Source organism: Morus notabilis, unplaced genomic scaffold (genome assembly GCF_000414095.1).
Source record: "Morus notabilis unplaced genomic scaffold, ASM41409v2 Scaffold522, whole genome shotgun sequence".
In the NCBI taxonomy this organism is placed as follows: domain Eukaryota; kingdom Viridiplantae; phylum Streptophyta; class Magnoliopsida; order Rosales; family Moraceae; genus Morus; species Morus notabilis.
In genome coordinates, this window is record NW_010358461.1 from 33,325 (window position 1) to 46,732 (window position 13,408).

Consider the following 13,408-nt stretch of genomic DNA (forward strand, 5'->3'; position numbering starts at 1 on the left):
AATCTAATTTATTCTAATTTAATTTAATAAAATATTTAAAAAGATCCAAATCCCTTTTGAACTTGGCTCCAGTCTCCTCCATCTCTTCCTTCTTCTTCTTTTTTCTCTATTTTTTTAACTTTTCCTTTTTTAGTCTTTTATTTATTTTTTCTTCTATGCTTTTGCCTATTGTCTATTTTGTTTTTTTTTTCTCCTAACATTTTTTGACAGTTTTTCTCTTTAAAATATCTTTTTTTTTAAATATATTTCTACTTAAGTATTTTCCCTAAATTTTTTCTTTAACTTTTTTAAATTTTTTCTTCTTTTCTTTTGCATTCTTCGAAATGCTTTTTTTAGTTAAGATAATTCCTTTCAAATATTCCTCCGCTTAAGTTTTTTTTTTTAAATATCTTTTTTTTCCTCTTGCTCCAACTAATGGACTTGTTTTTTTAAAGAGGCCATGTGTTGTGACTCAAATAGTAATATAACAATAAATTATAAAATAAAAGAGCCAACAAACTTTTCTTTCCTTTTGACATGTGTCACCACAAGAAGACTTCTCATTCTTTTTGATACATGGGCCTCACGTTTTTTTTAAAACATTTATTGATTTCTTTTTCTTTTCTTTTCTTTTTTTTCCAAAGTTCCTATACAGTTTAATTTTATTTACAACGTGTTAATTTGAAATACGTTTTTCATCGCTTTACACTTATTAAAATAATTTATTTTGAATATATATCTTTTTTTTCTTCTTAAAAGCTATTATGCTTTACATATGCTTTTTGTCCTCAATGGCACTCTCAACTACTATTAATTTCATAAATAAAATACCCTAATTTATCTACATTTAAATAGCTTCTCTCATATATGAGTCTACTCAATATTTTTTTTTTTTTTTAAATGTGGCCTTCATAAAATATTTTTTTTCTAATTGCTTATATATTTTTTTTTTTAAATGTGGCCTTCATAAAATATTTTTTTTCTAATTGCTTTATTGATATCATATCATATATTCTTAAATGTGTCTCTACCTATATATTTCTTTCGTTATAACCCTCTTAAATACAAACTTTTCATAAATACATGAATATAAATTACTGTATAATTTACTTCACTAAAAACTTTATTTTCCTTTTTACTATGCCGTCTATTTAAATTTTTATTTTTTTATTTTTATATCTAAAAAATATAACACGTTCAATACACGTGCGTAACGCGTGGTTTCAACTAGTTTTATTAAAATATGACAATTGAACTAGTGTGACTATATCTTAATAATTTTATTTGTGACTATATCTTGATAAATTTATATAAATATCTTATCAGATAGCTTTTCTTTTAAAATTTGTCTACAAATTGTAGGTTACCATTATAACTTGTATAAAGTGAGCGAATGAGATACAATTTAGGGCAAGTTGTATGTTTACATACTTGTTTTTATGTATCATTTTTTTCCTCTTCCAAAGTAGGAAGGAGTGAAAAATAATTGGCCTCCATAGATTTTTTCTTATGTAGTAAACAACCCAATAATTATTCTAAAAAAACCCAATAATTCTTTTTCTACTATAAAATATTTTCAATAATCTATTTCATTCCACTTTTGGACTCTACCAAACATAACATAAAGGTATTTTAGTATTGAGTGCGTCTATTGAAACCTCATTTTATTTTTCACACACTCTTTTTTAATAAAATTTCTCATTACTAATAACTTTAATATTAGGTGCGTCTGTTGACACATCTCATTGTATTTTTCACACACTCTTTTTTTAATAAAATTGCTTATTACTAAATTACCCAGACAATAATATTTAAAAATATACTTATTACACACACCACCTAAAAGAATTATTCCCTTTCAAAAATTAAGGAGAAACCTTCCATCAAACTTAGTCTAACCCTTTTTTTTATTTATTTTTCTCTCTTTTTTTAAAGTAAAAGAACACAACATTTTGTGTTTGTTATTTTTTATTCTCTGTCTAAAGTGACCTTTATTTTAAGAGTTATGCTTGGTTTATGATGTTACATTATTTTTCTTTCATAAAAAATATAAATTTCAAAAATTAAAATAATGAACCATGATTTTAAACTCATTAACTAAATGTCACTAAAAATTTTCGATCACCTTTGGAAGTCTCTTCCTTCCGCTAACAAAACTCAGAAAGTCAACATTAGGGGTGACATATCGTGTCACGTGTCGTGTTTTGATCGTTTTTTTTTAAATTTACAATCAACCCGAACACGACTCGTGACACGAAATTTTTTAAAAATCGCAACACAAATACGACACGACCGTTTAACGAGTTGACACGACACGATCTGAAAATGACCCGTGACACGCAATTGACCCGTGAATCTGAAATTGATACAAAAATTGTATACTTTTATTTACTTTTTTACATATTAGAAATAACTTAAAATTCATAACCCACTAAATTACAATAACATCTATTGAAATTAAGCAAATAATAGTATAAGATTTTGAGTATAACTATTATGCTATCACAAGTTCATAATAAAATTTAAAATATGAAATGAAAAATATATGTATTTTTTAGTTTTTTATGAGTTTCGTGTCGTGTTCAAATTAGGCGGGTCTAACTCGAAATTGACTCGTGTTTTTTGTGTCAATTTCAGGTCGATCCAATTCTAACTCGAACTTCTTTTTTCTCAACCCTAACTCGTAAAATTTGTATCGTTTTCGAGTCATGTTATCATGTCGTGACCCATATTACCGGCCCTAGTTAACATTACATTTAATTTTTTATTAAATACTTTAGTTAAGTCATATTTAAAATAACATTTCAATGTCGATTTATTTTATAAATACAAGAGATGTTTCGAGGAATTGCGCAGTAAAAAGAGCAAAAAAGGATTTAGGCAAAACACGGGCATTTTGCCATTTTGTGTATTTTTTTTTTCCTTATTTTATTCTGTCTATGGCTGTTTTATTACAATTTTTACTTTTCGTCCGGTCTCCAATCGAAAACAGGGCGTCAAGCCTCAAAACCTCATTGTAAAACTGGTTTGCTTCTATCTTCTTCCACTTCACCTTTTGAATCTCTTTTCTCGATCGCTTTCCGAGCAAAAAAGTGGGGTCAGATTCTTCGTGGGTTCGCTTTAAATCCCAAAGAAGTTTGTTGGGTTTTGATTGGAAAACCAGAAGAGAAAGAGAAGAAAAACCAGAGTAAAAAAAAAAAAGAAAACAATGGCGATGCCATGGGGGATGACTCTGTGGATGGCGAGGATGGTTTGGTTGGCTCTCAGCGGCTGGGTCTCCTCTTGCCTGATCGTCGCCGACGAGGTCGCCGCTTCTCTCCGGACCGGCGATATTGGCCCTTTTCATGTTGGCTGATATTCATGGTTTGTTCTTCACAATCTACTGTTTCTGTTTATGTTATGTTTTTGTCTGCAATTCTAAGCAAATGTAAATTTTTTTTTTCTTTTTATTTTTTGTGTGTTTTCTGTGGTGGGTTTGTTTGATTTGTGTGTTTTATAAGATGTCTGGTCTGAGAAGTATAGATATATAGGGTTAATTAATGAAATTTATCAAAACTGTATATTAGTTTAGTAGCTCCTAGTTTGTGGAATGTTTGTTTGTTTCATGGAGTTTATACTTTATTGGAGTTTTTAAGAAAAATCGTCTCTATGTTTCTTCCAACATTATTGTGAATTGCATTGTTTTTCTCAGCAATTATCAGTATTCCCTTAATGCAACTTTCTCGAAGTTGAAACTTATAAGGGCCCGTTCTTGTCTGAGTTGATAACTTGATTTTAAAAGTGTATTCATGTGAGTGAAAATAGAAAAGTAAAATTTAAATTTTTGTGAGAAAATACTGTAGTAAAAACTTGAGTAATTCGAACCAGCGACACGAAAAGGACCTTAGAAATTATTTTAGACTCGAACTTTCATAGACTTCGATAAGTTGATTGATAGCTTCTTTTCTGATTATCATAATGCTCACTTTATCAGTTGATGAGATTTGACTGGTGGTTTATTAGTTGTATGTCACGATGATGGAATGCTCTTCTTTTTTTTTTTTTTTTTTTAAAAAGTGTGGTAGCCCAAAACCTTACATGAATTGTTTGCAGTAACATAACTTAAAAATTTGAAGATAAAAAATGATCATATGAAGCAAAGCAATACGATCCAGGGGTTAACTAGTGCCTCATTCAATTGAGTATTTACATGAGGAAGTAACTTAGGCTATGTTTGGTAAGAACGAAAGAAAATATAAAGGAAAGAAAGGCATATGACTAAGGTGAGAAAAATTTCCGCGAGCAGTTTTGAACCCCGTCATTCAATACAAGGTCAAAAAGAGTTAAACGACCTCTAATTTGATGCACTAATGAAGACTGTTAAAAGAGAGAAATAAGAGGACGCTTAAACTTGATGCTATCTCGGCTTAAATGTTGTTGAGTTGTGTCAATCAACCTTTATGGTTTTTTAGTGATTGATTGATTCCAAAACGCTTTTGACTGAAATGCTTTTGGCAGCCTAACTTAGCGGCTGATTAACTGAAAGGAATAACATGTTATTTGGAGAGAAAAATGACTTACGGTTTGTTATCCTCGTAGCAAGTTCTAGGTCGAGCAATAACTGAAGTTCATTAATTCAGTAGGTTTCCTGTGTGTACAAGTTACTAACTTCCCTTACTATCTCCCCTTCATTATTTTTTTTTTCTCTTTTTCAAATGGAAAAACAAAAGAGATTTATCCCTTTTGGCCTTGGCTCTTCTATTTTAAATGTTTTAGCTTCCTGAATCAACAGGTCCTTAGATTTGGTAAATTTTACTGTCTGTATACACCAAATTCAATAGTATGAAATGGCATGTACTTCTCATGAAAGTTGTGCATTGTGGTTCTACTGCATGGGGCCTTGGAGAGGGCAAGGAGGGGATGCTCTCCCGAGCTGCAAGTTCAAATTGAGCGTCGGTTTAAAGATGGCTGCAGTTATAAGCTTTCTGAGTTTACAGGCTTCAATCTTTGAGGCAGATTACCAATCTGTTAATGTGTTTCTTTGTAAATAGAACACTTAACCAGTACCATCTATTTTGGTTATTAGAGTAGACTCTTGTTGACAAGTTTCCGCGAGACTATGATTAGAACTTATAATCTTTTAGTAGTCTCAATATCAATTATTAACTGCCAAATGTTAAGATGGATGTGTGTAATGCACTTGCTGTAGACCTCATCTACATGGTTATTTTGTGCATGGTTATAGTATTTGCCATATCAAATGAAAAACTGTTAGTACAATGGAAGAATACATGATTAACTTTCTTTAAATCTTTGGCTATTGATAAAACAATATTATTTTTATGATATTCATTCGTTTTATTATGCTCGGCTGCTCTCAAACTGACAATATCTTTGTGCACATGCAGGTCGGGAGAGGCTAAAAGTAACAGAAAAAGAAAGGTGAGCAGAGTCTATGACCTGCAAATCTTTCCCTAATTTTAAGTTTGTGATTGTTCCTAGTTGAATTGTTAACATGGAAATTTGGTTTGTGTTTTCTCAATTAGGTAGTCTGAAATCATACTTGTAAAGTTGGCCATATCTTGTACAGTTCAGCTTGTGACAAATGTTGTAATGTTATTCTACTGGTGTGTTGCATTTGACTGGCCGTTGTCTTGGCCAACAAGGCTTAACGTCCCCATATACTGTCAAAGTTTGAATGTCAATTGCCAAATAAAATGTAAAAAATAGTGAATTACAGGTTAGGTTCAGTTTTCTGAAACAGTTTCTGGTTCAAGTTTCGATTTTTTGCCCCCTCTTTCGCTTAAATCTTAGCAGATTGGTTTCCTTTGTGCCAATGATTTTCTTTCAAACTCTCCATTCCGATCTCTAGAAGAATTGGCTGAAGATGACCCACCAAGCAAAATTGCAAATGTTGTTGGAAATGCGAATGAATCCGGAGATAGTTGGAGAGTGTTCTTGGACTTGGGATGAAATGTTGGTTGTTATTTTATTTTTATTTTTTTGTGGTAGGGCATACCTATTTTTAGTTTGTGATTTTTTGGAACATTAATTATATCAATAGAATCAAACAATATGTAAATATGATTAAAAAGAATAGACAATTTAGAAACACACTGACATTAGGATCTTTTCTATTTTTATTTGAGTAAATCCTGTCAAGTCCAATGTTCTGGTTTCGAGAAATGCTTCTTGTGTTGTGTAACTTTTTATGTGAACGCTTCATCTAACTCTTCCAATCTGAATACTTGCATCCAAATATTAAATTTGTGAAGATTATGGTTGTGTTTGGAGTTGTTTTTGTTTTTCACGTTTTTCGAGAAAAAAAAAATGAAAACAGGAGAGAAACGGCGTTTGGCACAATTAAAAATAAAAAACGAAAATGAAATCGATTTTTTAATTTAAAGTAAAATAAGAGAAATGAAAAATGACTTTTAGTCGTTTTTCATTTCTTGTTTCCGTTTTCTCTTCTCTCGAGCAGAGAGAGAGAGAGATATTAATGGATTTTTTTTATATTGAAAACAATTTATTGATAAAACTACTAAACGCATTTTTAATAATGATTTATGTCTAAGATTGAAAACGTTTTTATTTTTATTTTCATATAAAAAATAAAATCATTTTAGAATGAGTTTCAAATGCACCTTATAAGTTTTAAATCCTTGAGGCTTGTTGATCTTCATTAAATGCACCCTACAAAAACAATGTCGTTCTGCGCTAGCAATGCTGTTAAACCTTTTTAAGGAAAATCGTTGATCTTATCTTTTAGAGTGCATGGATTTAAATTTTTGTCCCTTCTTAATTAATACCTGTTTAACTAATTTAATTCTTTAATTAACAATCATATTAAAAGTAAGAGGTCAAATTTTAGATTTATACACTGTAAGAGGTATTTATTTTCAGGGAGAAAGAGGAAAATAGGCCAAGACTTGAGATGAATTAAAATTAATAGGCTAATAGTTTACATAAGTTAATAAATAGGTCAAATTACTGTTTTCATCCATAACTTGTCTGGTTATGAACCATAACTTGACAAGTTATTGTCCATAACTTATCTGATTATGAACCATAACTTGACAAGTTTATTCATAACTTATCTGGTTATGAACCATAACTTGACAAGTTATGGCCTATTAATTTCTATAACTAAAAATGACCTATATACTTTCTTAAGCTTTTCATATTGGCCTATTACCTACTATTTCCCTTATTTTCATTTCCAAATGTTTTAAAGAAAGCAACACAATTAAAGAATGAGCGATTTTATTCAGCTTTTGAGTGAGGCTTGAAATAAAGGTGGTTCTTGCGTTAGGAACTACCTGTGTAGGGAGGTTCAACCCACACTTGAAACCGAAGTTAACTACTCAAATCCAAAAAAAAAAAAAAGGGAGAAAGAGAGAAATATGTCTAAGACTTGAGATGAATTAAAATTAATAGGCCAATAGTTTACATAAGTTAATAAATATGCCAAATTACTGTTTTTGTCCATAACTTGTATGGTTATAAACCATAACTTGACAAGTTATTGTCCATAAATCACAGTTTTTGTCCATAACTTGTATGACTATGAATCATAACTTGACAAATTTGTCCATAACTTATCTGGTTATGAACCATAACTTGACAAGTTATGGCCTATTAATTTCTATAACTAAACGTTGACCTATATACTTCCTTAAGCTTTTCATATTGGCCTATTTTCTACTATTTCTGAAAAAAATGGCAACAGCTCGGTGCCACGTCACAAATGGGCCCTGTTGAGTGAAAAACTGAATTAATTGTCCATTTTATTTCACCAATTTGAGTTTAAAATTCAAGTTTTGCTACAATAAAAAACTCTCAGAAAGAGTCACATCTAACTTTTTTGTTACAGTAAAAAGCTCACATAAAGTCACATCTCAACTCGAATTAAAAATTCGAATAAGCGAACTGAACGGACCCTTGAATTCTATTTTACTCGATTTTGATTGTTAGATTGAAGAGCTTCGGTTCAACCTGAATCAAACTGATGTTTTAAAAAAGGTTAATAGCTCTGTTAGTCTCTGAACTTTGAACACAGTAACATTTTAGTCTTGAATTTTTAATTTAAGCATGAACTTTTACTTTTTGACAGTTTTAGTTCATGATAGTAAAATTGGCGAACAATTTCTAAAATTTAATAAGGACGAACGTGTGTCCATCGCGTGATAATTTAAAATTTTATGGTTAGATTTACGTTATATGTACAATATTCTATCTATCATTATTAAAACTTATTAAAAATTATAATATTTTGTACATAATGTAACTATCTATTTATGTAAAATTTTCTATTATCATGCGATAATAATGTAATTATTCAGGCTAAGTTTCAGAGATCGTTCGTCAATTTTACTATTATGGATCAAAACTGTCAAAAAAATGAAAATTTAGATACTAAATCAAATCAGATTAAAAAAATAATATAAATTTAACGGTTGATATATAGAGAACACCAGTGTTCCTAGAAAAGACAGAACACTGGAAATATTCTCAATAAATAAAAAGTTGCCCTCCTTTTAGCTCTATATGTTTACCGTCTCTCTAACTCAAGATGAGCCTACTCGACACAATGGTCTAACAGAAAAATTACTAAAATTACGTGCATGAATTTAAATTTTTACTTTTTATTATTAATTAATATCCTTTTATTAAAATAGTTATTTTAGTGGTATTTGTCAAGACATAGAAGGCCCAAACTAATGGTCCGTTCTATACCGAATTGAAGCCTCCGGTTACCATAGGTAGTCGGTTTGGTTTGTATTTTTAATTTAGGAAACCGAAAGTTTTGTTTGATTCGACAGTAGCAATAAAAACCAGCTAAATCAAACGAAAAATACCCTTATTCTGTGGGATCCATTGCATCTCTTACAGAATTAACTCTGTGTGAAGCGCCAGCTACATCTTTTTTCTTTCTTTTTCTATTTTTTATTTTTAGGAAATAGTAAAAAATAGACTAATATGAAAAGCTTAAGGAAGTATTTTAGTTATAAAAATTAATAGGTCATAACTTGTTAAGTTATGGTTCATAACCAGATAAGTTATGAATAAACTTATCAAGTTATAGTTCATAGGCAGACAAATTATTGACAAAAACCGTAATTTATGGACAATAACTTGTCAAGTTATGGTTCATAATCAGACAAGTTATGGACGAAAACAGTAATTTGACTTATTTATTAACTTATATAAACTATTGGCCTATTAATTTTAATTCATTTTAAGTGTTGACCTATTTTTCTTTTTTCCTCTTTGAAAGTTCATGAATCACACAAATTTAACTGAGATTTTTTAAATATTTAATTACATGATAGGTTTTTCTTTTGATAATTAATTACATGATAGGTTGTTTATATTATTGACATTCGACGTGTCGTTACAACTTACTAAGAAACAGATGCTAAACGAATAAACAAATACGTCGTTTTCATATTCGTCGATGTTTTAACATTGTCGTTCCTTGCTCTAAACTAAATAGAAACGCATTTCATATTTCATGGCGTCAGATTTTGTCTCTCAAGAAATTCCAGCGAGAGTCAATGACCATTGTTAATCATTGCGTTCATGGAGAAAATATATGGGACATTTTCTGGCGAGCCAAACAGAGGGCTAAGGTTTGTCATTATTTGCAGAATCAACTCCCTAAAAAATGAGGGCAACGAGACCAAAACTCCTCTTTTCGATATACAATTCCAGACTTTTATGCCATCCCATCAAGCATAACAATGCCCCTAAAATTTTATTGCTTGAAAGAGATTATAGTGTCAATTCTGGGGTTGCACGGTCCAATTGGTGGCTTACCAAGCTAAGCAAAAGTGGCAGAATTGGCGATGCACGCCAAGTGTTTGATGAAATGCCTGACAGAGATGTTATCACTTGGACGACGGTGATCACTGGGTATGCCAGGTGTGGGATGATTGAGGAGGCTCGGAAGTTGTTTGATCGAGCGGATGCGAAGAAGGATGTGATTACTTGGACCGTTATGGTTAATGGGTACTTACGGTTGCGAAGGATTAAGGAAGCGGAGAGGTTGTTTTTTGAGATGCCGGTGAAGAATGTGGTGTCTTGGAACACAATGATTGAAGGGTACTTCCAAAATGGTCGGGTTAATTCCGCTTTGGGTTTGTTTGATAGGATGCCGGAGAGGAATGTGGTTTCTTGGAACACAATCATAACAGCGCTGGCGCAAAGTGGGAGGATGGAGGAGGCACGGAGGCTTTTTGATATGATGCCTGAACGGGATGTGATTTCATGGACGACGATGGTTGCGGGTTTTTCGAGAAATGGGAGGATCGATGAAGCCCGGGTGGTTTTTGATAGGATGCCTGTGCAGAATGTGGTGTCGTGGAACGCGATGATTACGGGTTATGCGCAGAATATGAGGTTGAATGAGGCGTTTGAATTGTTTGAGAGGATGCCGGAAAGGAACTTGTCTTCATGGAACACAATGATTACGGGTTTTATTCAGAACGGGGAGTTAAAGAGGGCGTCAAATTTGTTCAACAAAATGCCAGAAAAGAATTCCATTTCTTGGACAACAATGATCTCGGGATATATACAAGACGGGCAAAATGAAGAAGCTCTGAAGATGTTTACAAAAATGGTGGTGGATGGTATAAGACCTAATGAAGCGACTTTTGCGAGTGTTCTAAGCGCTTGTAGTAACTTAGCTGGTCTTGGTGAGGGCCAACAAATACACCAAATGATAAGTAAGACAGTCTTTCAGGGCTCCGAAATCTTGGTGTCAGCACTCATAAACATGTACTCTAAATGTGGGGAGTTGAGTACTGCAAGGAAGATGTTTGATGACGGGTCGAAAAGCCAAAGGGACTTGGTCTCTTGGAATGGCATGATTGCAGCCTATGCACATCATGGATGCGGTTCAGAAGCAATTAACTTGTATAATGAACTTCAAGCGTCGGGATTTAAACCCAATGATGTCACCTACGTAGGACTGCTCTCGGCATGCAGCCATGCTGGCTTGGTGGACGAGGGTTTGCGGTACTTTGATGAGCTGGTGAAAAGTGGAACGGTACGAGTAAAAGAAGATCACTATACATGCTATGTTGATCTTTGTGGTAGGGCAGGGAAGCTCAAGCAAGCTTATGATTTTATTGAGCGGCTTGGGACCAAGCCATCAACAACAGTTTGGGGGACGCTTCTTGCGGGATGTAATGTTCATGGTGACATGAACATTGGGAGGTTGGCTGCACAGAAGCTTCTGGAATATGAGCCGGAGAATGCTGGTACTTACTTGTTGTTATCTAACGTCTATGCTTCCTCCGGGAAATGGAGGGAGGCTGCAAAAATGAGGCTAAAAATGAAGGAAAAGGGGTTGAAGAAGCAGCCTGGTTGCAGTTGGATAGAAGTAGGGAATATGGTGCATGTATTTGTGGTTGGGGATGAGTCTCACACTCAATCTGGCCTTATTTATTCTTTAGTCTGTGATCTTCATGAAAAGATGAAGAAAATAGGGTACATATCAAATAATGAATTGACTTTAGATGAAGTTATATAAGTGACATGAGCTTTTTCTTTTTTTAATATAAGACGGAATCGAACCTGCAATCTCTCTGGTCCTACTAGACTGAATGGTCTTAGGCACATAAGTTCTGAATTGGCGAATAGGTTTTACGAAGATATGACTTAGCCTCTGAAAGGTTTGCCACTTTCTTCTTCTCCATTTATGTTTTACACAGGTTAGGAATTTTGGTGCTTTAGACTTCATGAGTGTACACAATTGAAGTTGTAAATATAGGCGTGCTTCAGTCCTATTTCAATTATTCATTCAATCAATGTCAGTCGTAAAATCTGGCGTGCAAATGAGGGAAAAAACCAACAACAATAATGCTAACAACTGAGCTGTACTTTCTTTATCTGAACTAAATCTTTTACCATTTTTTTTTTAATTTTTCTATTTAAATCTGTTCTGGACATGGATTTAAGCAGAATTTCTCCATGATGATGATCATGGCTCTATTTACGAGAGGCTTCAACTCAGAAATGTGATTGTTGCAATTGATGGAAATTTCAGAGGAGCGCCCTCACACTAGAGGGGAATAAAGATTTAGTGGACGTTTAGTTTATAGATTTAAAATCATGATTCAGAATAATTTTCGATTTACATGTGTTTTTATGAGAAAAAATACTGTAGCGAGTCACGAACCATGATTTGAACACTGTCGCGAATTCTCATATCAAACCATGATTCATATATTAAACGCTATAAGTTTTGTCATCACTTTTATCTATTTCTGTTCTTACTTTCTCCTGTTGTATTATAAACTTGAGAAGGATAATTGTGGACACAAGTTCTTGAACATTTGTGTGAAAGTTCTGACTAAAGACTTGGATTGATCTGAAAATATTGCTAAAATATCAAAATCATGGGATGGATCTTTTTCCTTTTTTGCCAACGCTCCAGCCCAATTACTACTAATTTCAATTATAGAAGATACTGAAAGAGACAAGATTGCCCACATTTTACAAATGCTCAGCTATAACTTCTAAGTTTCTACAGCAAAAGAAAAAGAAAAACTAAACAAGAAAAAAATCAGGAAAAGGAAATCAATGTGGCAATTTTACTTGTTTGATCAAATTGGTGAAGGTAAGCTAACTAAACTCTTTATCCAGATTGAAAACTCACAGCATTTAGAATCTGCATTACAGTCTTTTGGGACCATATTTTTGTTAGCGTTTATGCCCTTAGGAATAAATGTAACAATATTCTTTGAGATATTTTAACTATTAATAAAGATTTGTTTATTTTATATATCTATGTATTGTCCTCCTTATGTTCATAATAGTTGAATGTATGATAAGCAAACTGAAAGTCTGAGACTGTCATTCTAAATCTTTAGGTCATGCATGTAATGTGAAGAACATGCGGAAGACAAGAATCTAAAGATGATAGTCTAAATCTTATGATCCACAATCGAGGGAATAAAGTTAGGCGCTTTATTCATGTTAAGATTGTTATGTTGTCTACTTCCTAACGGAGACGGCTTGTCTTGGTCGTCGGAGGTGGGACTCCATAGGTGGAGACATTGATATAGTTTCTAATGGTGAAATCTATATTGGATCGGACTAAAGTTGAATTGTTTTAATTAATAATTCTGTTTGAATAAAACAATTCACTTTTGACGAATTATATGTTGTCATCTTAATCCTGAGATGGATGATGAACCTGTATACTTGACTTGTATCCTTTGATGTACTAAAGGGAGACATCTTGACATTATGTAAAGGTACGCTTGCCGGTACATTGGGGGTATGACTCGTGTATGCGTAGATTCGTTATTCATAGATAGTGGAATCCATAGCTCCTATAAAGAATCAATGATATCCTCTTATGCATTATCAGTGGATTGGAAAATATGAGCGCTCAGCCATTGGACTACTATGTGTTATCTAATGGTTTACTGTTTGTAAT

General features: G+C 32.6%; 2 protein-coding genes across 4 annotated transcripts; both read left to right on the top strand.

Annotated features, from left to right (window-relative positions):
• Positions 1–2,961: 2,961 nt before the first annotated feature.
• Positions 2,962–5,708, top strand: LOC112090525. Of its 3 annotated transcripts, none has more exons than XM_024162018.1 (3): positions 2,962–3,342; positions 5,367–5,400; positions 5,505–5,708. In XM_024162018.1, the coding sequence occupies exon 1, from the start codon at positions 3,188–3,190 to the stop codon at positions 3,332–3,334; it is 147 nt and encodes a 48-aa protein (XP_024017786.1). In that variant the 5' UTR covers positions 2,962–3,187; the 3' UTR covers positions 3,335–3,342; positions 5,367–5,400; positions 5,505–5,708. The 3 variants fall into 3 exon arrangements, with proteins under 3 accessions (XP_024017786.1, XP_024017787.1, XP_024017785.1); XM_024162019.1 differs by having other exon boundaries at positions 5,509–5,708; XM_024162017.1 differs by having other exon boundaries at positions 5,367–5,708.
• A 3,780-nt stretch (positions 5,709–9,488) lies between these two features.
• On the top strand, positions 9,489–11,499 carry LOC21388700 (pentatricopeptide repeat-containing protein At2g35030, mitochondrial). The gene has a single exon (XM_010092597.2). The coding sequence runs from the start codon at positions 9,626–9,628 to the stop codon at positions 11,492–11,494; it is 1,869 nt and encodes a 622-aa protein (XP_010090899.1). The 5' UTR covers positions 9,489–9,625; the 3' UTR covers positions 11,495–11,499.
• Positions 11,500–13,408: the final 1,909 nt, after the last annotated feature.